A 26,941-nucleotide genomic window follows, 5' to 3' on the forward strand; every position below is an offset into this window, starting at 1 on the left:
CTTTTCTGGCTCAGTGGTTCTTGAGAAGAAGATTTTTAAAGATTCTTCCTATATATTTCAATGTAAAACTTGTATTCCCTATTGTGGCCCGCCCTACCCCCGCGGGTCATGATTTTAACAATTCAGAATCTACACTATTACAGGATGCTTCCACATAAGTTTCAGCTTTTCTGGCCCAGTGGTTCTTGAGAAGAAGATTTTTAAAGATTCTTCCTATATATTTCAATGTAAGACTTGTATTCCCTATTGTGGCACCGCCCTACCCCCGGGGGTCATGATTTGAACAACTTAGAATCTACACTATCCCAGGATGCTTCCACATAAGTTTCAGCTTTTCTGGCTCAGTGGTTCTTGAGAAAAAGAGTTTTAAAGATTTTTCCTATATATTTCAATGTAAAACTTGGATTCCCTATTGTGGCCCTCCCCTCCTACCCCCGGGGGTCATGATTTGAACAATTTAGAATCTACACTATCCCAGGATGCTTCCACCTAAGTTTCAGCTTTTCTGGCCCAGTGGTTCTTGAGAAGAAGATTTTTTAATGACCCCACCCTATTTTTGTCTTTTCTTGATTATCTCCCCTTGTAAGGGGACTTGGCCCTTTATTTTAACAATTTAAAGTCCCCTTTACCCAAGGGTACTTTGTACCAAGTTTGGTTAAAATTGGCCCAGTGGTTCTTGAGAAGTAGTTGAAAATGTGAAAAGTTTACAGACGGATGGATGGACGGACGACGGACAACGGGTGATCAGAAAAGCTCACTTGAGTTTTCAGCTCAGGTGAGCTAATAATCTAAAACAACATTTATAATGTTTCAAATATTAAAGCAATATTCCTAAAAATGCTTAGGTTGATTTCAACTTTAGACAATAAGTAGTGAATAATTGAATACTTTAATGTTTTATTTTGACAGATTAACATAAGCAAAATTATTAAAATTAAGACTTCGTCATAATGAAATGATCATGTACGTACACGTGAGAAAAAAAAGAATGCTTAAAAGTCAAGTGTACAGGATAACAAGAGGCCCAGGGGCCACATCGCTCACCTGAGCACTATGGCTAGGAAAAAGCAGAAATCACTTCAATCTTGAAAGGTTGAAAAGTTTAAATATAAAAGTGGTTTGGGGGGGGGGGGGGTGTCATGAATTGAACAAATTTGAATCTACATTATCTGAGGATGCTTCCATTTAAATATGACCAATCATGGCTTTGCTGTTCTTGAGTAGAAGATTTTTAAGGATTTAACCTATGTAAAACTTTGATCACCCATTGTGGCCCCATCCGACCCCCAGGGGTCATGTTTGAACAAGCTTGAATGTACACTATCTAAGAATGCTTCCATATAAATATGACCAATCATGGCTTTGCTATTCTTAACAAATAGTTTTTTTAAAGATTTTTACTATGTGTTCCAATGTAAAACTTTGATCGCCCATTGTGGCCCCACCCGACCCCCAGGGGTCATGATTCGAACAAATTTGTATGTACACTATCTGAGGATGCTACCATATAAATATGACCAATCATGGCTTTGCTATTCTTAACAAATAGTTTTTTTTAAAGATTTTTACTATGTGTTCCTATGTAAAACTTTGATCGCCCATTGTGGCCCCACCCGACCCCCGGGGGTCATGATTTGAACAAATTTGAATGTACACTATCTGAGGATGCTACCATATAAATATGACCAACCATGGCTTTGCTGTTCTTGAGAAGAAGATTTTTACTATGTGTTCCTATGTAAAACTTTGATCGCCCATTGTGGCCCCACCCGACCCCCAGGGGGTCATGAGTTGAATAAATTTGAATGTACACTATCTGAGGATGCTTCCATGTAAATATGACCAATCATGGCTTTGCTGTTCTTGAGAAGAAGATTTTTAAAGATTTTTCCTATATATTCCTATGTAAAACTTTGATCACCCATTGTGGCCCCACCCGACCCCTGGGGGTCATGATTTGAAGAAACTTGAATCTACACTATCTGAGGATGCTAACATATAAATATGACCAATTATGGCTTTGCTGTTCTTGAGAAGAAGATTTTTAAAGATTTTTCCTGTATATTTCCTATGTAAAACTTTGATCGCCCATTGCGGCCCCACCCTACCCCCGGGGGTCATGATTTGAACAAATTTAAATCTACACTACCTGAGGATGCTTCCACATAAGTTTCATGTTTTCAAGCACAGTGGTTCTTGAGAAGATTTTTTAATTTAATGCCATTCATTTGAACAAACTTGAATCCCCTTTACCCAAGGATACTTTGTGGCAAGTTTGGTTGAAATTGGCCCAGTGGTTCTTGAGAAGAAGTCGAAAATGTGAAAAGTTTACAGATGGACAGAGAGACGGACTACAGACAAAATGTGATCAGAAAAGCTCACTTGAGCCTTCGGCTCAGGTGAGCTAAAAAGTAAGTCTATAAGGATCACCTCAATGTGTTTTGATATCAAATAACCATGAAATATTCATGAAAATTTTCAAACTGCTAGTTTGTTACATTTATAAAATTATTACAAAAAATTCAAAACACTTGACAATATATGTGCACATTTGCCAATTTAATTATCCTTGTGATATAATATGCTGTACAACAGTTTGAGAGAGTATTAGGGCATTCAAAACATTAGCACCCAGAAATATCTTTCTGTCTTTTTCTAAAATGTCGGACTTCTTTAGGATCGAATCCTCTTTCTTCTGCTCCAAACACAGCCCACTCTGGTGTTGGTGCCATGTAATCCTCTGCAGAAAATTTCTGATTTCCTCCACTCTCTCTGTGCAGTTTGATCAGAGAGTGAAATTTTGGGTAGTCTATCCATGTCCACCACTTCCCCTCTACTAAAAACTTTTTGTGTGCAACTAGAACACAGTTTGAATGTTCATGTTCTGATGCAATCTCATAATTCCCATCTAATCTGTCCACCAGTTCTTGCACAAAGTTGACAACTTCTGTGTGCCATGGTACATTCTCCATTGTAAGATTAGATGCCTTTGACTCACCACAATAAGTGACACCCTTCACTTCAATAAAATCAGGTTTTCCTCTGGATACCAACTTTGCATAGCTATCCAATTCATCTGTATTCAAAGCTTTGACTAAAGTCAATCTGTAAACTGTTCTTTGACATTTCTCTGACAATGCATCAAGACTATCTAAGAATCTTTCCCAGAAGTCGCGAAATAAAGGACGATCTATTTTCTTCAGACTTTCTTTAGTGCTGGCGTCCACACTAACATACAACTGAGTGACTGGAGACAGTTCTCGTATTGCATCAGGGAACTGGGCATTGGTTACCAAAAATGTTGAAATCCCCTCATCATGCAAAAGATCAATAAACTTGCTTATTTTTGGATACATTATGGGTTCTCCAACGAGTGAAAGGGCACAGTGCTTAGGTGTCATGGCCTCAGAAAACCTTTCAGACTGAACACCAGGTACACCTTTAAATTGTTTAATAAGGCCCTTATGATTTTGTAAAGCTCCTTTTAGCACAAATTCAGCATCATCCATTTTCCATCGCCATTCTGTGCCAACAGGATTGGTATGGTGTCTCCAACAGAATACACATTTGTTGGCACAAGCTAGGCTTGGTGTTGTTTCCATGCATCTATGACTTTCAATGCCATAAAAGGTGTGCTTGTAGCATCCTCCTCTTCCACGCATCATTGACTTTGTCCATCTGCACAGTTTTACTCCCGAGTGTGATCCAATCAGTTTGTAACCTTGCTTTTCCAATGAAGTCTTTACAAGCGGAGTAATCATCTCAGTGGGTTCATTCTTTGATAAATCCTTTTTAGATTTTCCCATGACATTGCCCAGATCTTCAACATCAACAATGTCATTTTCAGATGTCTCTTCTTTGGATTCATCTTCACTCCCAGAATCTTCAGAGTTAGCTATATCCTTCTCTTGACAGCTGCACTGACTACCACATTTGGATTTATCATTATTACATGCATCTTTAGGGAGGTCAACAGAATGTTCATGCTTTAGTTTCTTCCAAAATTCTCTTTTCCAGGCAAAATAATCCTTTTCAAGTCCACCATTATCATCTCCAAGACCAACTGCCAAAATTCTCTGCCCAGACAGTTTATGTAGACAACTGTCAACTTTTTTAGCTACAGCATTAAAATTATTTCCATACAGAGAATTACCAAGACCAAACACAGCATACTGTAATTTGCGCAGTATACTTTTTTGCACTCTAAAATCCAAAGCACTTTCCTCTAGCCATTTCACAAACCATTCAGCTCCCTCTGGTGGTGCTCCTTCTGTGTATGTAGATATAAAAATCACTAGGTAATTCATACTTTCACTTTCAAATGCTAATTGTTCATCTGGATCATATTCTTTTATATTCATCACTTCACAGGTGTATCCTTTATAAACAGCATCTTTCCCAAACATGTCCGCAAAATGTTTGGATTTTCCAGTTTGAGTTCCATATAAAACTTTGATCTTCCTTTTGCTTTCTTTTCGTATTTTTTCATCTAATTTCCTTTCTTTCGAAGCCAAATTGTCGATATAGTTTGACTTGAAAGCGTTATACTTGTCAGTCTCCGTCTGTTTTGTCTTTCTCTTTCCATATAAAACCCATATTAAACACGCTGCTCCTAGCACAGCCGTAAAAATGGCCCAATTTGAAGTAAGCAATTCCTCAAACATCTTTTAACTCCCCTTCCTTTACTTGTCTATAAACTAAGAAAGGAAAACCATGAAACAGAAAAGGTAACTTTGACGTAAGAACTAAGAAACGGGCATGGTGACTTGTAATCTTCATCGACAAAATGTTTTAAAATATCTCGACTAAGAGTCAGTCAATGAAGCGTTAAGATGATTTAAACGTGTGCACTATTGATATATGTTAAATCGTACTTTTATTTTTCCTTGTTTACATGCAATGGGACCCTTCAATGTTTCCGTTTGATTAATAATCAGAATTTATCATAATGTATCGTAAATTTAGAAAAAATATACATTTAATTAGTGTTTTTATTAATTATTAAGGGATTTATTAATGATAGTATGTATACGAATCATTTCATGAATGATGAAGAATGAAAATTTTAAAATATGGCCGACAGAGGGGAAACGTCTACTCTGAAACACCGAAAAATAGAAAAAGAAGGTATATTTGTGAAATATTGTTACATGAAAAAGAAAGATTTTACATGGTTATTTCAAGTAATAACTTATGGAATCCAATTCTATGAGTAATTAAAAGGTATTGCCACAATATGGTTGAAATGCATTGGTGCTATGATATGTAAAAATATTTATTGACAGCTGGTTGAAAACTCGCAACCTGTTTAGTGCTTGTAGTATTTGTCTGAAATCGGTTGGGCATCAGATCATATAATTTTTGTCTCGGGCTGACGAGTATGTTTTCCTGAAATGATTTTGGAAACACAGATCTTTCAAATAAACCTTCTTTCTTTGCTCATACCAACGAATAATCTAACTGTGTCTCGGGACAAGCCCTCACCACAGTTAAAATACGTCCCATATACTTGCAATGTAGCAAATTGGAGCGGATCCACTCCCAAATGATTTTGAAGAACACAAAAGGAGTTGCACTGAAAATAACTACCAAATTAATCATAACAAACCTTTTTGAGATTGTATATTAGGGCTGAAACGGTACGCCCCCTCCACGATATGGTACGTATCGCAGTACTTGTGTCACAATTCAATTTTTTCAATACGATACATTTTAAAAAAGAAACAAATCATAAGGTTAAAGAAAACTTATTCAGATTTCAAAAGGCAAGTAAAAGGTGTTGATACAATATAGAGCACTACTTGTGCCTCTGTAGATTAAAAAGAGCACTTTGTTCATGTCAATACTAACAGTGGCAGCCTGCTCTGAAACTTTCTCCGTCACAATTTTCTCCCTCGTGTGTGTCAAACTATTAGAATGAGGTGGAACCAGATCTATTTCAAGGAGTAACCAAACCCGATTATAAAAAAAACGCACCAAACCAAAAATCGAGATAGTGAATTGAACATTGAACCGAGCAGTAATATTGAAAAATATTGATATTTCGATGAATCGTTTCAGCCCTATTGTATATGCCTTTTAACCTAAAAATTAATCCATATAATTACGAAAATTCAACTCATCTTCTCAATATGTCTTCCTCGCTTCAAATTTACACGCCATGTTTACATTCGGAACTCTCTGGATTGTTCATAGAAAAATGCAGAGAGTTTGAGTTATCGCCCATGTTTATTTTGCTACATTACCAATACACAGAACTAATTTTATCGTTAAACCTGGTCCGTAGGACAATATCATTTTAACGATAGAACATTCTATCTGATAACAATTCTGTAAACTCACTCCTAGGTCCTGTGGTGGAGGACCTGACTTTATACACTTTTTGCGTCTCACTATCAAATCACCGTGTTAAATGTTGGCATAAAACTCTCGTGAAATCTGTTGGTAATGCTGGGTAAATTTGTGTGCAAGACTTTGGACTGCCCATTGTCGGAAATCGTTAATTTGAATGATATCTAAATAGTGAAATAAATAAGAAAGATAATATCACAAACACCACTGTTTAGCATCATCATGTATATACTATATTTTTAACTCTTCTGAGCCAAAGGCTCAAAGAGCTAATGCTATGGCCATGTATGCGGTGTGCGTAAACTTTTTAGAATATGGGCCATAACTCAAAAACTCCTTGGCCAATTATTGTCAAATTTGTCACAGGGTATCCTTGGCCCAAGGGCTCCGGTTTATACAAAAACTAGGGTTGTGACCCTTAAACAAGGGGAGATAATTAGGTAAATAAAACCAAAAGTACTGGTTGCTGAAAACTCTTCTTCTCAAGAACCACAGGGCAAATTATCACCAAACTTACACAAAAGGATGAGGATATGTTGAAGATTAAAAATTGTTCAAGGCATCACCCTGGGGCAAAGGGCGTGGTTTCAAGGTCACTTCAAAATTGACCAAAAATTACATTTTATTATAACGTTGACATTTTGCTTACTATAAGGACTAGGATCATCAAATCTTGTCAGTTGATGCATCTTAGGACGTCATATCATGTTGACTCAGAAGTAGGTCACCTTGTCCTTCTTTTTAAAATTTGCAGCCACTCTTTTTCAAATTGATTTAGAGGAATATTTTGAACAATTTAAGGCCTATGATCATCAAACTTTGTCAGTTGATGTATCTTGGGTCCTTGGAGTATGTTAACTAAAAAGTAGGTCACCTTGTCCTACTTTTTGAATTTAATGCCTAATCTTTTTCAAAACATTTAAGGTCATTAATTCAAATACTGAGGGGTTTAGAATCATTGAATCTTGTAAGATGATGCATCTTGGGGCCATAAAACATATTTATTAAAAAGTAGGTCACAGTGACCTACTTTTTGAACTTTGCAGGCATTTGATTTCAAAGCATTTAAGAGGCATATTTTGGACATTTTAATGCCTATGATCATAAAACTTTGTAAATTGATGCATCTTGGGTCCTCAAACAATATCAACTGAAAAGTAGGTCACCGTGACCTACTTTTGAAATTTTATGACTATAATTAAATATTTCAGGTACTAATTGGCCTAGAATCATCAAACTGTCAGTTGATGCATCTTAGGTCTTCGGAGTAAGACGACTGAAAAGTAGGTCACCTTGACCTTCTTTTGAAAATTTATGGCTTTAATTAAATATTTCAGGTACTAATTAGCTTAGAATCATCAAACTTTGTCAGTTGATGCATCTTGGACCCTCGGAGTACGACAACTGAAAGGTAGGTCACTGGGACCTACTTTTGAAAATTAATGGCTTTAATTAAATATTTCAGGTACTAATTGGCTTAGTATCATCAAACTTTGTCAGTTGATGCATCTTGGGTCCTCAAAGTATGTCAACTAAAAAGTAGGTCACTGTGACCTACTTTTGAAATTTTATGGTTATAATTAAATATTTTAGGTATTAATTGGCTTAGAATCATCAAACTTTGTCATTTGTTGCATCTTGGGTCCTCAAACAATGTCAACTGAAAAGTAGGTCACTGTTACTTACTTTTGAAATTTTATGGCTATATAAATATTTCAGGTACTATTTGGCTTAGAATCATCAAACTAAGTTAGTTGATGCATCTTGGGTCCTCAGAGAATGACAAGTGATAAGTAGGTCACCATGACCCACTCCCAGGTACTAATTGGCTTAGAATCATCTTGGGTTCTCAGTTGGAATTTCAAGGCTTTATCTAAATATACAGGATACTTAGAGGCTTCAAATAGAAGTGGTAGGTTGTACAGTTTATCAGAAGAGCGATTCAAGGCCCTTAGGCCTCTTGTATAGAATTCAGTGTTAATTTAGAACAGTCTAGCAAGGTACAAAGATATCCGCTGGCCCAGACTTGACCTCAGTAGATCTGATTTTCATGTTAACCAGTGCTGAATTTTTGTATCCCCTGGAACTTGTACCCTTTCCCATTTGATGTCAATCTAAAGTTGAAATTTTATTACACATTTTATTTGTTAAGAAGAGCTGGAAACTGTGTGATACCGTTATCTTTCATACTTCATCAGTAGAAAAATATCACTCACTCAATCAAATTATTGTTAATTTTTTTTTCAGATTTACATCATACATAGTAATGTAATACTCTGAATATAGACTGAGCTTTGCAAAATGAAATGTTCCTTTGCATGAAAATCACATACATTGTACATTATTTGTAGAATACGATGCTATATATTTTATAATGTCCATGCTCTTTTAGCTGATGAAGGGACTCAGTACACAGAGATCCGACCGAGGGAGACGGATCAAAGCAGCAGCACAAAGCCATTAGTTATACTGGGTCTAGTGTTTGTGTCCTCCATTGTGTGTTTGGGACTTGTTTACCTCAGCTTTCCAAATCTAGAACAGTATGTATGGTGCTTTTTATTGAAATCTGCATTAATCATATTAAATCTAGTATTTTGGAAAATTAACCATTTGAAATTTTTTTGGTGATTGTAATATATATAAATTCCAGTTTGCTCTCTAGCCGTAGGCTAACAAACATTAAGAAATTACAATCATATTTTACAAATAGGGGTGAAACAATAAACCTCCTTCACGGTTTGATACGTATTGTATAATTTTGTCTCGGTGCGGTTCTTTTCAGTACAATACATTTTGATAGAAGAAAACAAATTCAACGTTGTTTTATGCTTTCTTTTACTAAATCTAGTCACTTAATTTACGAATTCTGTTTGCAAAATGACTAGAAGAAATTGATTAGAATTATTTGACTGTCAAAAATTATTTTACAAACTATCAGTCCTCAAAAATTTACATTTTCTCTTCTTACTTATATGGAGTAAAGTGTTTTACCTTATGCCAAACCCGACTGGATAATGATCCCGACCGAAAAATGAACCGAATTGAAAATTAGATTTTGCATGGTGTATCAAACCGAGAAAAAATACTGCAGTGAATGGATACTGCGGTGAACCGTTTCACCCCTATTTACAAAGTTAACAATGATATTCTGCAGAAGTTAGCTATCATAGGCAGAATTGAATACTTTATTATTACCATGTGCATCTCTATTCAATGTTGATATTCTGTCTCTTAGGTTTGTTTAAGCATTGAATTTGTAAGTTTTGGATGTGTAACATTTCATATAACAGATGGCTGCACTGACAAAGTGAATAATGCACAGTAATGTGTTTTAAGAATTTGTCTGCACAGCTGTCTGAGTTACATGTATGACACGTTTAATGTCCAAAATTTACAATTCAGTGCTTATATTTACATTTATTAATTTCATGGTTCATTGTAGATTGATAAAATATTATTTCTTTGAGTTCAATATACCTTTTAAAATGATACACATTGCACATCTAAATTGAGGGAACACCCATTACTGTTCAATGTGAGCATGGAATTTCGTTCATGACTTTGCGCTTGTACAGCATTTAACATTTGTGACTTCAAAATAAAATCATTTCTTTAGCCTTTTGACCTAGCCATCTGTGTTATGATGTTTTGAATGAAGAAACCTTCAACACTCTTTATAGGGAAAATACATATGGAAGAATGTAAAAGATATGTATTTTTTAGTTTACAGAATCATAAAGTTTACCCTTTGCAGTTGCAGTTATTAAGAGAAATCTTTGTGTTGTATTTCAGAGATGAAAAGCAACACATAAAGCTTCCCAGGAACATAGAAGATGCAAAGAATTTAGGAAAAGTTTTATCCCGATATAAGGACTCCCATTATAACCAAGTGTTGGGAGGCTACTTCATAACATATATATTGTATCCTTACTGTAGTTGGTAACTTGATTGACACTTCTCAAATGGGTTATACATAGATACACTGGCTTTAGCTCCCACTTTGCATGATGACATGTTATACATGTATTAGTCTTTGTTTTTCATTAATTAGTGCTTGTACATCGTTTAGAAAAGAAAATCAGTAGTATGTTTTATGTGAATTATAGAGTTTAAACAATGGTTATTTTATTTGAAATGAAAAAAGATATCATTTTGCAGGATAATTGGTGATCATTATTACAGATGATATTAGTTATGATTATTTGATATTCTTGTCTTCAAAATTAAGCAATAGTCTCAAGACTAAGTAAAACAGACTCAGACTTGGGGCTTATTGATAATAACCCTGGCATCCAGGTTCGGTAAAGGACCCTTTCCCAATTGAAAATTAGCTCTTTATTTATGTGAAAATTCCCAAATGACAAGCAGATTGAATTTTTCAGTGCTTTTTATATTTAAAAAACTTCAATTTTGAGATTATAATAATGCATGAAAATGTGAATAGGGAATAAGCCTCTTTATTCAACAGTTAAACGTTATATAAGACAAAAAATATTTCCAAATTTTGCTAACATCTTGGTTTTAAATTCCCAATTGGAAAGGGTGTAGGACTCTGTACCAAAAAGGGTCAATTAAACCCTGAGACTTTTAAGATTTGAATCATTTTTAAAGCAGAACCTTATCAGTACTGTAGTGATGGGGATTGGTAAGGATTTCATAGTCAGTGATTGGTTTTCTGTATCTAATTATTTATAGTTATTAATAAACAAAAAATTCCAGTATAAACAACTGAGATAGAGAGTAAATCCGTGTGAAAATTAACATTTCCTAAGCAGAATTTTTTTTCTGCTCTTGTTACTAACATAAAATATACCCAGTATTGGTGAAAAAAAATATGCACCAGTACCAAGCACCTTTTGTAGGGTTTTTTGATAAAAACAGAACACCTGACTAATTATTAATTAAATTTTTAAATATATGTCTTTGATTACTTTGATCAACCATCGACTGATTTTCATTTATAATCAATGATTGGAACAACACTACCTAATGGAGTTTAAGATTTGAATTGTTTTCATTAAATTACTTCTTTTTGGAAAAAAAATATTTCAGATTGAAATATCCTTGTAATTGTGGCAATGAAAAATAATGTGGAAAGAGAAATTTAAACATACACGTATCTCTGTTTTCGTACTTTTGAGCCTGTTCTGGTCTCGTTTAGTAACCTTTAAGGTGTACAGGCCAGAATGGCCATCTCACTGTATTTTCACAGACTGATTGTTGATACATACATGTATCATCTGTAAGAGGTATAAACCTTGACTTGATAACAGCTTACAATCCTTTGCTATACCTGGGTCAATATTCCTCAGTATTCTCTCTGGATTTCTATTTCCGTTCCAGTTAGCTCTCTTTCTTGTTTGCTTGGTGAGTACTTTTTTCCCCAATCAAATGAAGTAATGCTATAAACTAACAAATTTTGATTTCAGTGTTATACAATGTACATTTACGGCTACATTTAAGTATTATTCGATGTTGGTAGCACATTTTTTTGTACATGTGAAAGGCTAAAAATGAAAAATGTCATTGAATATGCCAAATTTTTCATTCAAGATCTTTTACCCTAAATATGATGTGTGTTAAACATTTCATTGAATCTGTTTGCAGTGCTCAGGAATTGGTGCTTCTTTCTGTTATTTGATGTCGTATCTAGTAGGACGAAGACTCGTGGCTAAATATATCCCAGATAGAATAGCAGAGTGGCAGTCACATGTAAGGAATATCTCACTTAATAGATATCCTTCTCTCAGATATCTACCTTAATACATGTCCTTCTCTCAGATATCTACCTTAATACATGTCCTTCTCTCAGATATCTACCTTAACTCTTTACCCCTTTCGCTGTTTGACGTAATAGTAGCATTACATTTATCAATTTTTGATGACGTTATCCTTTTCCCCGCAGCGCAGTTGCGATTACGTGCAGAAAAGACGTGATTCCGAACGTAGAGTTTACAATGTGTATACATGTAGCATTTTTCATTGTAAAATATGATGTTCATTATTGTAAATCATTGTCGTAATTTGCGCATCCATTTGTAACTTAAATTAAAATATTTTTAATGGTCATTTTATCCTGTTTATTTTGTTTATATCATTCTTTTGTGTGGATGGTGTTATACATTTGTAATAAAATATCATAGCTTTGTACTTTATTAATAAGCTTATTAACTCTAAAACTTTGCTCGAAATATTTGTTAAATTACTCAACTGGGTTCCATTTTTTGTACTGATATTGAAGTGAGAGACAACCACATTTTCGTAGTCCCCCCTTTATTTCTTCGGTCACATGCCCATCAGTTTATCGAAACTTGCAAAATTTTCTGGTAAATAAGAAAAGAAATGAGACCAGAAGCATAACCACTCTTAAAGATTTTCATAACAGTTAACTTATATAATTTTGACAGGAAAAAGTTGACAAACTAGTGTTTGTAACTTATAAAAAGTATGTGAAAGTTTCATTTGAATTACTCTTAATATTTTACTGGACAATAGTAATTAACTAAAAGTAGTAAATTTATTTCATCTGATATCTTTACACCTATGTACATGTACATGTCCGCTACAATAAAAAAAAAGAGCACGTTAAAAAACCGTGAAATAAAGAAACGCACTTTTTATCTTAAAGTGGACCTTGCATAAAGCACATCGAAATGCAGCATTTTTCTTTCTTAGTTATGGACATAAAACAGTTTTTTTTTAAACGATAAAATCGTTTAGAAGAGAATCGTAAAACTAGTGGGACGAAGAGGTCGGTACTCGGTAGCATTTTTAAATAGTGTCGGAAGTATTCGGAAGTATTCCGATTAGTTGTTGAGGAAATCAGGCCTTTTGTAAGTTATATATATTTTTTCCTTGGACTTGGAACGGTTTCTATTTTAAAAATGCATTAATGGTACTTGCATTTATCGAGAAATATAGAGAGTATTTCAACCATTTTTGCTAGGCATGTCAGCAGAATACATTTTACCATCGTAGTCAGACTTCTATGGCATGATGATTTTTTTTTAAAAATTTATACGTCAAACATGTATGCGTATTTATATCGAATTCAATCAAACGCACACAACAAAGCAAAATTAAATAAAATCGGAAAATGATATATATATTAAAATTAATTTATCTGACATTATTCAGGATCTACCTGGTTTTACATGTAGTGCGTAGTGGATACAGATTTTTGAATACCTGATTTTGTGACTGCGCCATTACCCTACTAACATATTAAGGACATACATAACGTAGTTTGAACTTTATTGTCTTTTTCCCTGGAGTTGAAGAGTTCCAATACTTAAAGGAATTGTGTGCTACATTTGTATGTCTATATATGCTATTGTGCACTTCTTCTAAAACAAGTTTGGATAAACAAAACATCTAGAATGTGTGTTTAGTAATTTTTAGCTCTACTGGTCAGAGACCAGAAGAGCTTATGCGATAGTAAGGTGTCCGTCGTCCGTCCGTCTGTCTGTCTGTCTGTCTGTCCGTCTGTCTGTAAACAATTTTTCAAAACGCTACTCCTCCTACAGTTTTGGTCCGATTTCAATATAACTTGGCACACAAGTAGACTACACTAAGATACATAATTTAGTGCATCGGTTTTTGATTTCGATGGACGGTGTTGCCATGGTTACTAAAAATAGAAATTTCTGTGAAATTCCTTTAAAACGCTACTCCTCCTACAGTTTTGGTCCGATTTCAATATAACTTGGCACACAAGTAGACTACACTAAGATACATAATTTAGTGCATCGGTTTTTGATTTCGATGGACGGTGTTGCCATGGTTACTAAAAATAGAAATTTCTGTGAAATTCCTTTAAAACGCTACTCCTCCTACAGTTTTAGTCCGATTTCAATATAACTTGGCACACAAGTAGACTACACTAAGATACATAATTTAGTGCATCGGTTTTTGATTTCGATGGACGGTGTTGCCATGGTTACTAAAAATAGAAATTTCTGTGAAATTTCTTTAAAACGCTACTCCTCCTACAGTTTTGGTCCGATTTCAATATAACTTGGCACACAAGTAGACTACACTAAGATACATAATTTAGTGCATCGGTTTTTGATTTCGATGGACGGTGTTGCCATGGTTACTAAAAATAGAAATTTCTGTGAAATTCCTTTAAAACGCTACTCCTCCTACAGTTTTGGTCCGATTTCAATATAACTTGGCACACAAGTAGACTACTCTAAGATACATAATTTAGTGCATCGGTTTTTGATTTCGATGGACGGTGTTGCCATGGTTACTAAAAATAGAAATTTCTGTGAAATTTCTTTAAAACGCTACTCCTCCTACAGTTTTGGTCCGATTTCAATATAACTTGGCACACAAGTAGACTACACTAAGATACATAATTTAGTGCATCGGTTTTTGATTTCGATGGACGGTGTTGCCATGGTTACTAAAAATAGAAATTTCTGTGAAATTCCTTTAAAACGCTACTCCTCCTACAGTTTTGGTCCGATTTCAATATAACTTGGCACACAAGTAGACTACACTAAGATACATAATTTAGTGCATCGGTTTTTGATTTCGATGGACGGTGTTGCCATGGTTACTAAAAATAGAAATTTCTGTGAAATTCCTTTAAAACGCTACTCCTGCTACAGTTTTAGTCTGCTTCTAATATAATTAGGCATACAAGAAGAGTATACTAAGATACATAATTTATTGCATTGGTTTTTGAATTCGATGAACAGTGTTGCCATGGTTACATAAAATAGAAATTTCTGTGAAATTCCTTTAAAATGTTACTCCTCCTACAATTTTTGTCTGATTTCAATCTAATTTGGCACACAGTTAGAATACACTACAATACATAATATGTATTTCTGTTTTTTTTTATTTGGGTGAATGGTGTTGTCATGGTTACTAGAAATAGAAATTTCCATGAAATACTTTCAAAACGCTACTACTCCTAGTTTTCATTTGATTTCAATATAACTTGTCACAAAAGTAGACTACATTAAGATACATAATTCTATTTATTGTTGCATGTTGCAATGTTTCAAATCCAAGTGCTACTTTTCTTTTGTTATACAAACAGACCAGTAGAGCTACAGTCTCATCAGAGACTTCTGGTTGTGTATTTTTCTTTGAATTATACAAGAATTTTTATCAATTGATATCTTTTCAAAACCCCTGGTAATGCATTCTGATTTTTTGTCGACGAACATCTGATGGCACTATAATCTTAAATTAATAATATTTTGAAAAATTACCAGTAGGTAAGGTACGTTGCGTATGTCCTTAATATACAATTTAAAACAAATAAATACATTTCTTTGATTTAATTATTTTGTTTGTTTACCTTATATACAATTTTAACAGAAAAAAGTTCATGTTGATAAGAGAGAATAAAAGAATGTCTCAATAATTTCCAAACAGCCCTCCTTCTTAGATAGCAGTTGATCGAAAATGTTTAACCCCCCCCCCCCAACCTCCCACCCCACCCCGCTTCTCCGAGCGCGAGGAACGAACTTTCAATCGCCTTAATGCATAAATTCTAATATATAGGGGTGAAGCAGGAGTGGTTAACAATACATTTAGAGAGTGACTGTCAAATATGTCAAATCGCCATCTTGCCTGTGCAAGACATATACATGCAAGATGGCGGATGAATACCAACAGACGGCGTCGTCCCCCTCTGGATAGTTTTGATAGAATACATTATTTTGTCTAGAGCTTTGTATAAATTCTATTTCTAGTGTAGGCAATGTATACATACAGGAACCAATGTAGATTTTTAGCTCTACTGGTCAGAGACCAGAAGAGCTTATGCGATAGTAAGGTGTCCGTCGTCCGTCCGTCTGTCTGTCTGTCTGTCTGTCTGTCTGTCCGTCTGTCTGTAAACAATTTTTCAAAACGCTACTCCTCCTACAGTTTTGGTCCAATTTCAATATAACTTGGCACACAAGTAGACTACACTAAGATACATAATTTAGTGCATCGGTTTTTGATTTCGATGGACGGTGTTGTCATGGTTACTAAAAATAGAAATTTCTGTGAAATTCCTTTAAAACGCTACTCCTCCTACAGTTTTGGTCCAATTTCAATATAACTTGGCACACAAGTAGACTACACTAAGATACATAATTTAGTGCATCGGTTTTTGATTTCGATGGACGGTGTTGTCATGGTTACTAAAAATAGAAATTTCTGTGAAATTTCTTTAAAACGCTACTCCTCCTACAGTTTTGGTCCGATTTCAGTATAACTTGGCACACAAGTAGACTACACTAAGATACATAATTTAGTGCATCGGTTTTTGATTTCGATGGACGGTGTTGCCATGGTTACTAAAAATAGAAATTTCTGTGAAATTCCTTTAAAACGCTACTCCTCCTACAGTTTTGGTCCAATTTCAATATAACTTGGCACACAAGTAGACTACACTAAGATACATAATTTAGTGCATCGGTTTTTGATTTCGATGGACGGTGTTGTCATGGTTACTAAAAATAGAAATTTCTGTGAAATTTCTTTAAAACGCTACTCCTCCTACAGTTTTGGTCCGATTTCAATATAACTTGGCACACAAGTAGACTACACTAAGATACATAATTTAGTGCATCGGTTTTTGATTTCGATGGACGGTGTTGTCATGGTTACTAAAAATAGAAATTTCTGTGAAATTTCTTTAAAACGCTACTCCTCCTACAGTTTTGGTCCGATTTCAATATAACTTGGCACACAAGTAGACTACACTAAGATACATAATTTAGTGCATCGGTTTTTGATTTCGGTGGACGGTGTTGCCATGGTTACTAAAAATAGGAATTTCTGTGAAATTCCTTTAAAACACTACTCCTGCTACAGTTTTAGTCTGCTTCTAATATAATTAGGCATACAAGAAGAGTATACTAAGATACATAATTTATTGCATTGGTTTTTAAATTCGATGAACAGTGTTGCCATGGTTACTTAAAATAGAAATGTCTGTGAAATTCCTTTAAAACGTTACTCCTCCTACAATTTTGGTCTGATTTCAATCTAATTTGGCACGCAGTTAGAATACACTACGATACATAATATGTATTTCTGTTTTTTTTTATTTGGGTGAATGGTGTTGTCATGGTTACCGGTACTAAAAATAGAAATTTCCGTGAAATGCTTTCAAAACGCTACTACTCCTAGTTTTCATTTGATTTCAATATAACTTGTCACAAAAGTAGACTACATTAAGATACATAATTCTATTTATTGTTGCATGTTGCAATGTTTCAAATCCAAGTGCTACTTTTCTTTTGTTATACAAACAGACCAGTAGAGCTACAGTCTCATCAGAGACTTCTGGTTTAAATTACATTTTGTACATGTGGAAGCGGTTGATAAGTGAATAGGTACATGTATGTGATATACTGACATACTATAAATGTACTAAAAGTCGGATCAAGGATTTCCGAGTATATTTCTAAGGGAGTCTATACCCACTTATTCAACTAAGAATTTTGTTGAGACATAAATTTTATAAATGACAGGTGTCCATGCATATGTTTATGTTTTCTTTAAAAAAAATGGATGGATATAACTTTATTCTTTTCTTGTTTTTAGCTCTACTGGTCAGAGACCAGAAGAGCTTATGCAATAGTAAGGTGTCCGTCGTCCGTCCGTCTGTCTGTCTGTCTGTCTGTCTGGCCGTCTGTCTGTAAACAATTTTTCAAAACACTACTCCTCCTACAGTTATGGTCCGATTTCAATATAACTTGGCACACAAGTAGACTACACTAAGATACATAATCTAGTGCATTGGTTTTTGATTTCGATGGACGGTGTTGTCATGGTTACTAAAAATAGAAAATTCTGTGAAATTCCTCTTAAAACGCTACTCCTCCTACAGTTTTGGTCCGATTTCAATATAACTTGGCACACAAGTAGACTACACTAAGATACATAATTTAGTGCATCGGTTTTTGATTTCGATGGACGGTGTTGTCATGGTTACTAAAAATAGAAATTTCTGTGAAATTCCTTTAAAACGCTACTCCTCCTACAGTTTTGGTCCGATTTCAATATAACTTGGCACACAAGTAGACTACACTAAGATACATAATTTAGTGCATCGGTTTTTGATTTCGATGGATGGTGTTGCCATGGTTACTAAAAATAGAAATTTCTGTGAAATTTCTTTAAAACGCTACTCCTCCTACAGTTATGGTACGATTTTAATATAACTTGGCACACAAGTAGACTACACTAAGATACATAATTTAGTGCATCGGTTTTTGATTTCGATGGACGGTGTTGCCATGGTTACTAAAAATAGAAATTTCTGTGAAATTCCTTTAAAACGCTACTCCTCCTACAGTTTTGGTCCGATTTCAATATAACTTGGCACACAAGTAGACTACACTAAGATACATAATTTAGTGCATCGGTTTTTGATTTCGATGGACGGTGTTGCCATGGTTACTAAAAATAGAAATTTCTGTGAAATTCCTTTAAAACACTACTCCTGCTACAGTTTTAGTCTGCTTCTAATATAATTAGGCATACAAGAAGACTATACTAAGATACATAATTTATTGCATTGGTTTTTGAATTCGATGAACAGTGTTGCCATGGTTACTTAAAATAGAAATTTCTGTGAAATTCCTCTTTAAACATTACTCCTCCTACAATTTTGGTCTGATTTCAATCTAATTTGGCACACAGTTAGAATACACTACGATACATAATATGTATTTCTGTTTTTTTTTATTTGGGTGAGTGGTGTTGTCATGGTTACCGGTACTAAAAATAGAAATTTCCGTGAAATACTTTCAAAACGCTACTACTCCTAGTTTTCATTTGATTTCAATATAACTTGTCACAAAAGTAGACTACATTAAGATACATAATTCTATTTATTGTTGCATGTTGCAATGTTTCAAATCCAAGTGCTACTTTTCTTTTGTTATACAAACAGACCAGTAAAGCTACAGTCTCATCAGAGACTTCTGGTTCTTTTTTCGATTACTTCACGATGTGTAGATTTAATTGCTCTGAAAATAAGGGGGGGGGGGTGTCGAGCAGCCCTACCCCCTTCCTATAGATTTGCACCAAGTAGTCTTTCAACTTTTAGTTTTAGGTATTAACTGGATTCATTATCATCACTTTTTTGATGCAAAAGTGTTTGTTTATACAAAAAAGGAAAATATGTTGACCAAAAAAAAAAAAAAAATCGAGAGCATTTGTCCCCGTTTGGTTTGTAGACATTGCCTATGCTCTTTGTAATATTGTTCATGATTTGACGGATTCTAAATGAAAGTTCACCGGAAACATCTATGATCTAGCACTTTGTGTGTGTGTTGGGGGGGGGGTCAAAAAATTAATATAGATTGACAGACAAACAAACAAGTATAATTATAAAGATATCTGTATAATTTTATAATGATGGCAGATCAAAACTTTCAATGCACTTTCAATTCAATTTAACTTGAACATTGACCAGTTCTAAGACCAGTCTATTATTTTGTATCCTTACGCTTTTACTGTATTTCAACAAGCCCTGCTTTGAAAAAATATCAAACAAGTATCTAGTATACCAGCAATCAAATTTTCCTGAGTACCTTGTTTTTGCTTATATATTTTTGAAAATCAAAATGTCAATCAAAGTTATTAAAGTGCAACACTCGCTCTCTCTCTCTCTCTCTCTCGGTTTTTTTAATGTTTAAAATACTGGTTTGATAAAATTAATCTAAATTAAAAACATTTTACTTTCTCTTTCAATAATTTTCATTTGTTTCTGTTTTCTGTATGTATGTGCACATGTATTCCGTGTGATTTACATTTACTGTGGAAGGCGGGAAAAATGTTTCAGGTTGTATTTTTACGAATACATGTATTTGAATCAAACAAGAAAATCAGAATAAGGTAAAACAAAGAGTTATTTTATTATTGTAATCCTTTTTCGTCACATGCTGCAATACGAATACAACACACAAGTACTTCTGTCGTAATTTTATTGGTTCCCACTGTCATTTTCATCAAAACAGTAATTCAAAAAAAAAAAAAAAAAAAAAAAAAATCATTTTTCTAATTTAGTAAATTCTGGATATAGGTCCCCACCTCCCACAAAAATGGAGCTCATCCACACCTAAAACAGATCCCATGCCAGTGGTTCCGGTGTTGTGTCTTTAGAGTCAATAAAAAGGCTTTCGTACATGTAACATGACTCTCCCCCAAAGTATCGTCAAAAAAATCGGGCCACTGGGACATATTAAAAAACAGAAATTTATTCTTCTTCTCAAAATATTTTAGAATAAAATTACAAAATTTATTACCGAATCATTCAATATCGAAATAATCAAAACTTTACGCATTATTAGACTGCGGGGAAGGGGGTTAATACATGTCCTTCTCTCAGATATCTTCTATAGAAAGCTAGAGTTAATAGATATCCTTCTGACAGATATCTTCTGTATAAAATCTAGAATTAATATACATCCTTCTGTCAGATATCTTCTATAATTATGTAGCTTGTGAGTTTTGTCAGGTTGCTTTTAAATTAACTGAAGTATCCTTTTACGTGGTCCAAGTTTTATCAGACTTGAATGACTACTGTAGAAGCACAAATTTTTGTGGGGATAAAATTTCGTTGATTTCTCATCTAAAAAGATTTCGTGGGAATTAAATTTCATAGTTTCGAAAGTAACTTTAACTAATATATAGTCAATAAAAAAATGGTGTGGGATTTAATTTCGTTGATGATTAATAACAACGAAATTTAATCCCCAACAAATATTTCTACTTTTACAGTATTACTTAGGGTAATATGAAAAAATCTGTCTATATGCCAACTTTTCTGTATCAAAAAAACTCACAAGACTATGGACTTTATCAATATAAAGCTTATGTAGCATATTGTTTTAGTAGGGTTTCACAGAGGAGTTAAAGATTTTATTATAAGAGAATTAATCCCCAAAATGTCTGGAACTACATGTACATATGAATGGAACTCACTGTCACGAGATGTGACCTATCATTTGGAACTATATTAGAGTAAAGTTGCTGTAACATACCTGAATTTCTCTCTATTCAAAAAGAGATTTTTTTCTCCATTATCTCATGAAAGAACTGAGAGAAAAAAAAGTGCAAATGTATTTTTTTCAATATTGCTAAGAAGTACATGAACCTTATGACCAAGTCAGTTGTGCCTTGAACATGGTTGTTTTTCATAAACGACTTTCTTGTCACAATCCAACCCAGAATAGAGTTGATAGTAATGTTGAAAAAGTCATTATAAAATATAATAAAATATAGGTATAAATAAAAGTACTTTTTATCATAAACGTCATGGATGTTTTCATATAAAAGTTTGATAAAATCACTCATTTTTTTTAGTTACTCCACATTTGTATTATTAAACTTCATGAATGAATGACAAAAACCTATTGTATGATTGGATTGACTGCACTGATTTTTTCCAATTGTTGATTCTTTCAGGTAAATAAACACAGAGATCACCTGTTGAACTACATTATATTTCTGCGGATCACACCATTCCTTCCTAACTGGTTTATTAACATAGCCTCACCAGTGATAAATGTACCTATTCTACCATTCTTTGTGGGAACTTTTCTTGGTAAGTCATAACACATGAAACCTACTTTTAGCCTAGTGATACTTACATTATTTCTGCAGATGCTCTTGTCTGCAGAGAGTAAATTTATAATTTTATGCATTGTGTTCATAATGGTAAATTTAAAATACCTGTAATTTTTTTTCTATTCCAACATGAGATTCTAAAGGGTATTGCTTAACTATTAAAACCCAAATACATGTACATGCAAATGAACAAGATATCAAATGCAATTTTAAGGAATGATGACGAATATATATGATGTGACAAGTGTTTTATATCATGACAGGAGTTGCTCCCCCTTCTTTTGTGGCCATTCAAGCGGGAACAACTTTACATCAGCTGACCTCCTCAGGGGATGCAGTGTCCTGGACTTCTGTGTGTGTTCTGGGGTTGTTTGCTCTTCTGTCATTGGTGCCAGTTCTTCTGAAGAAAAAACTGCAGGAAAAATTTGATTGATGATAGTAGAACCTTAGATCTCTTATTGTTTATCTCAATGTAGAATTAAATTGTTTATTTTATTCTTATTTATTGGAGTAAATACATGTATCTTCTAGGGATGTCAATTTCACTAGCCTAGTTGCATAATCAGGGGCTTTAGTTGAACGACAGTCAACTACTCATTAAATTTAGTTTTTCTTATGTCAGTTTATCTTTGTGTCTTTCAGACTGCTTGTACACTCAACATTTAAACCAAGCTACCATCACATACAACATATTTCTCAATACAAGTATTTGCTTACTTTGCAGTGGGCTTACTAGAAATACCTGTACTACTTGTATCTAAATTCAAGTTATTTTTTTACCATATATTTTATCCAAATACACTTTAGTAAATACTATGCATATGGCTCGTCATCATTTTCTCTAAACACTAATACAGGTGATTGATCTGTACATCTTAAGCCATTGAAACATTTCTATTTACAGCTAAATTTTTGACCTGCGACTGGAAAACAGTCTGATTGTATTTATGAAAACATCAAAAACTAGTGATGAGTCCTAATTATGCAAACTATATCCATCAAGAAATAAATTCATAATAGACATCAAAAGAAATATCAACGTATGCACACATCCGTATCCCCTATTACAGGTATGCTAAAGTATGTAATCATTTCTATTCCAAAAAAAAATAACTTGATTCACAACATAGAGGAGGGTCTAGGCTTTGACACCAACAGAGCGGATCAGAATGAAATCTCTTAATTTATTAACTTGTATTTAGACTTATTATTAAAAAGCAAATTTCTAACAAATAACTGAGTAATAATATTTAGTTGATAGTCGGCATGACCGAGTGATAATAAAGTACCCTGTGACATCCTTAGTGCATGTATATTCCTATCATACTTTTTTTTTTTTTTACTGAATTTCGGGTCATACATCTTTGAATGTGTTCAGCTAAGTGTTTTATTATTTTAATTCTTTTAAAGATTTAACACATATGTTACTTGCAACTGATATAAATTGTAGCTCATTTGTAAATATGAATTGGGTCATTAAGAGTAAGGTATGGTGGTTTTAATCAATATGTTTGAAATTTTAGCAGTTTTATTTTAAATTATCTTTGAGAATGCTAGATTTCTATTATGCATGTTTTTTTCTGTAATGCATGGTTTAAGTGTAATCGATTGTGTTTCTCTCAAATAGTAAACATAGTGTTAAAAAACTTCAAGGGAAACCAGAAATCAAAGTATGTCTACAATAACCTATCTGTATTTAATATTTAAGGGAAAAATACGACTTGATTGTAAGCGAATATTCAGTGCAACTTTCATCACTAAATTCAAGAAAAGATTTTATCAGGCATTAAGCAGACATATATTCAAATCTTGTCCTAAGATACCTTTTTTTTAAAGTAATTAAATTTTTTTTTATCAAAGTGAACAAAGAACACTTTGAACAATTGAATTAATATTGAAAAGAAGCTTGAAATAAATTATAAATCTTTGCAAATTTACAGTGTAAATACTGGTATTACTCTGAATAGAATTTAAAAAAAAGTTTTGATAAAAATTTGGAAACTACATATAGGTGGGTATTTGCATATCAAAGTTGTCTCTCAGTATCACATTTTTAAAAAAATTTTTGTACATGTATTTGAAATATAATGCATATTCTAGAGTCATTGTATGCCTATTTATCAAATGTACATTGCACTGTTTCTGTTTTTTTTTTTGTTTAAACATAGCTGAAGTAGAAAAATCTGATATGTGTATCTTGTATTGTCAAGTGATTTTGCTTACCATGGCCAAGGCTCATGTGTGTTTTTCTGGTCAAATATTCTAAAACATTTGTCTGTCTCTGGCGATTGTCTTCCTTATTCTTGCTTTTTCTCCAGAACATCTATGCCAATTCAAACATCACATATAATGAAGCATTACTGAATAAGAAGAATCTACTTTTACAAATCAAGAGCTGTGTCCACTTTTAAAGGGTGATAATTGTTTTGAACAGTGAAAATGGGGTGGTCATTTAGAAATTAATCCGATAAAAACCGATAAATCAAACATTACTCAAAAGCTTCCTAACATATAATGTTCAATTTTATAATCATTGCCCCTAGACTAGGGCAGGAGCATAATAAGGAAAATTGTAGGAAATCTACACTATTTTTGTTGCCAAGGTGAGCAGGACTACAGGTGGTTAAATTTATATGCAAGCATTCCTCTCTCTCTCTCTCTCTAAATATATATTTCAAAACACGCTTATAGCAAAGTGCCAGGGACGGACAATTTTTTTTTGGTATTTCTGTTAAGTTCATGATATAATTTAAAGCCACAGAGAATTAAAATCACTTCACTGTAAGTGTCAGAACAATATTATAGTGTATGCTTTAAGCGCATTTTACCGTATATAATATGTGAAGTCAGCTTGGACCACAATAGGGTTTTTTAGGTCACCTGAGTCACTCAGGTGACCTATTGCTATGTGTTTTTGTCTTTCGTCGTACGTCGTTCGTCGTCAATCGGTCGTAAACTTTTGAACATTTTTAGCTTCTTCTCTGGAACCGCTGAACCAATTTCAACCAATTTTGGCATATAGCATCTATGGGTGAAGGGGAGTAAAAATTTTGAAATTCATGGCCCCTGCCCCCCTGGGGCCTGAGGGGTGGGGCTAAAACCATCAAAATTGATGCACTCTTTAAAAATCTTCTTCTTTACTCCTGGACATCAAGCAGTCAAACTGTTGGCATGATTGTAATAAGCATTGAGCCCTCTACCAAAATTTTGAAATTCATGGCCTCAGGGTCAGGGGTTCTGGTGCTAGGGGGTGGGGGCTCTAATGATTATATAGTGAAAATGCATTAATTCTTTAAAAATCTTCTCCTCTGCTCTTGGGTATTAAGCTGATGAATTAAGTACATATTTATGATGAGCAAGAGTGCCTCTTCCAAAATAGTGAATTTCATGGCCCCTGGGTGAAGGGTTCTGGTGTTAGGGCGGGGCTCTAATGAATGTATAGTGAAAATGCATTAATTCTTTGAAAATCTTCTCCTCTGCTCCTGGGTATTAAGCCGATGAATTAAGTACATAGTTATGATGAGCAAGAGTGCCTCTTTCAAAATTGTGAATTTCATGGCCCCTCGGTTAGGGGTTCTGGTGTTAGGGTGGGGCTCTAATGAATATATAGTGAAAATGCATTAATTCTTTGAAAATCTTCTCCTCTGCTCCTGGGTATTAAGTCGATGAATTAAGTACATATTTATGATGAGCAAGAGTGCCTCTTCCAAAATTGTGAATTTCATGGCCCCTGGGTCAGGGGTTCTGGTGTTAGGGCGGGGCTCTAATGATTATATAGTGAAAATGCATTAATTCTTTGAAAATCTTCTCCTCTGCTCCTGGGTATTAAGCTGATGAATTAAGTACATATTTATGATGAGCAAGAGTGTCTCTTCCGAAATTGTGAATTTCATGGCCCCTCTTGGTGAGGGGTTCCATGTGGGGGGGGGGGGGGGCTTTTTTTCTATATACTGAAAATAAATGCTTTGAAAACATCTTTGCTCCTGGGTATTGAGCTGATGAACTAAGTACATAGTTATGATGAGCAAGAGTGCCTCTTCCAAAATTGTGAATTTCATGGCCCCTTGGTCAGGGGTTCCATGTTGGGGGGGGGGCTTATTTATTATATACTGAAAATAAATTAATGCTTTGAAAATCTTCTCCTCTGCCCCTTGGTATTAATTAAACAAACTAAATACATAGTTATAATGAGAAAGGATTCCTCCTTCCAAAATTTTGAATTTCATGGCCCCTGGGTCAGGGGTTCTTGAGCTTGGGTGGGGTTCTATTGATTAATTAGCAAAATGCATTAATGCTTTGAAAAAATTCTCCTCTGTCCCTGAGTACTAAGCAAACAAGCTAAATGCAATAATATCAATGTAAATACATGTATTAAATTTAATTATAAGTAAATGTGCCTTTTCTTTGCTTGTGGGTGTCTAGGAGACACAATTGTGATGTGAAGCAAATGAGAGTTACTCCCCTTTGCTAAATATTGTTAATCAAGAAATCTTTGTATATAATTTAATTTACAGGTTATTTGATTGAATGAGAATACAAGAAAGAATGTTATATATATATAGAAACAAAATAAAAATGAATGTTTGGTTTAAATGAGCAAAGTATGCTCAAAGTCAGATTCTTGCCTGGAAAGCAGTATAAAAGATTGACATAAAGATTATTTATATATTTAGCAAAAGTTGTAATTGTACACAGTATGTATACTCTGAAAATGCATTAATTCTTTGAAAATCTTCTCCTCTGCTCCTGGGTATTAAGTCGATGAATTAAGTACATATTTATGATGAGCAAGAGTGCCTCTTCCAAAATTGTGAATTTCATGGCCCCTGGGTCAGGGGTTCTGGTGTTAGGGCGGGGCTCTAATGATTATATAGTGAAAATGCATTAATTCTTTGAAAATCTTCTCCTCTGCTCCTGGGTATTAAGCTGATGAATTAAGTACATATTTATGATGAGCAAGAGTGTCTCTTCCGAAATTGTGAATTTCATGGCC

General features: G+C 34.0%; 2 protein-coding genes across 2 annotated transcripts; one reads left to right on the forward strand and one right to left on the reverse strand.

The window, feature by feature from the left end:
- Positions 1–880: 880 nt before the first annotated feature.
- On the reverse strand, positions 881–4,717 carry LOC133191149 (S-adenosyl-L-methionine-dependent tRNA 4-demethylwyosine synthase TYW1-like). Its single transcript, XM_061326857.1, has one exon. The coding sequence runs from the start codon at positions 4,662–4,664 to the stop codon at positions 2,625–2,627; it is 2,040 nt and encodes a 679-aa protein (XP_061182841.1). The 5' UTR covers positions 4,665–4,717; the 3' UTR covers positions 881–2,624.
- A 344-nt stretch (positions 4,718–5,061) lies between these two features.
- LOC133191150 (transmembrane protein 41B-like) lies at positions 5,062–24,822 on the forward strand. Its single transcript, XM_061326858.1, has 7 exons — positions 5,062–5,127; positions 8,744–8,891; positions 10,144–10,272; positions 11,625–11,718; positions 11,959–12,063; positions 21,787–21,925; positions 22,212–24,822. Exons 1-7 carry the CDS (start codon positions 5,073–5,075, stop codon positions 22,379–22,381), a joined length of 840 nt encoding a protein of 279 aa, XP_061182842.1. The 5' UTR covers positions 5,062–5,072; the 3' UTR covers positions 22,382–24,822.
- Positions 24,823–26,941: the final 2,119 nt, after the last annotated feature.

This window comes from Saccostrea echinata, unplaced genomic scaffold (assembly GCF_033153115.1).
Source record: "Saccostrea echinata isolate AGI-Se365-2 ecotype Australia unplaced genomic scaffold, CSIRO_AGI_Sech_v1 ptg000023l, whole genome shotgun sequence".
NCBI classification, from domain to species: Eukaryota; Metazoa; Mollusca; class Bivalvia; order Ostreida; family Ostreidae; genus Saccostrea; species Saccostrea echinata.

What these genes read in the sequence shown, in the direction of transcription:
- LOC133191149 (XM_061326857.1), bottom strand. Translation starts at nt 4,664, where the DNA reads ATGTTTGAGGAATTGCTTACTTCAAATTGGGCCATTTTTACGGCTGTG.
- LOC133191150 (XM_061326858.1), top strand. Translation starts at nt 5,073, where the DNA reads ATGGCCGACAGAGGGGAAACGTCTACTCTGAAACACCGAAAAATAGAA. An exon ending in TACTTCATAACATATATATT is followed by an intron (nt 10,273 to 11,624) that starts GTATCCTTACTG and finishes ACTTGATAACAG; the next exon opens with CTTACAATCCTTTGCTATAC. An exon ending in TAGCAGAGTGGCAGTCACAT is followed by an intron (nt 12,064 to 21,786) that starts GTAAGGAATATC and finishes TGATTCTTTCAG; the next exon opens with GTAAATAAACACAGAGATCA.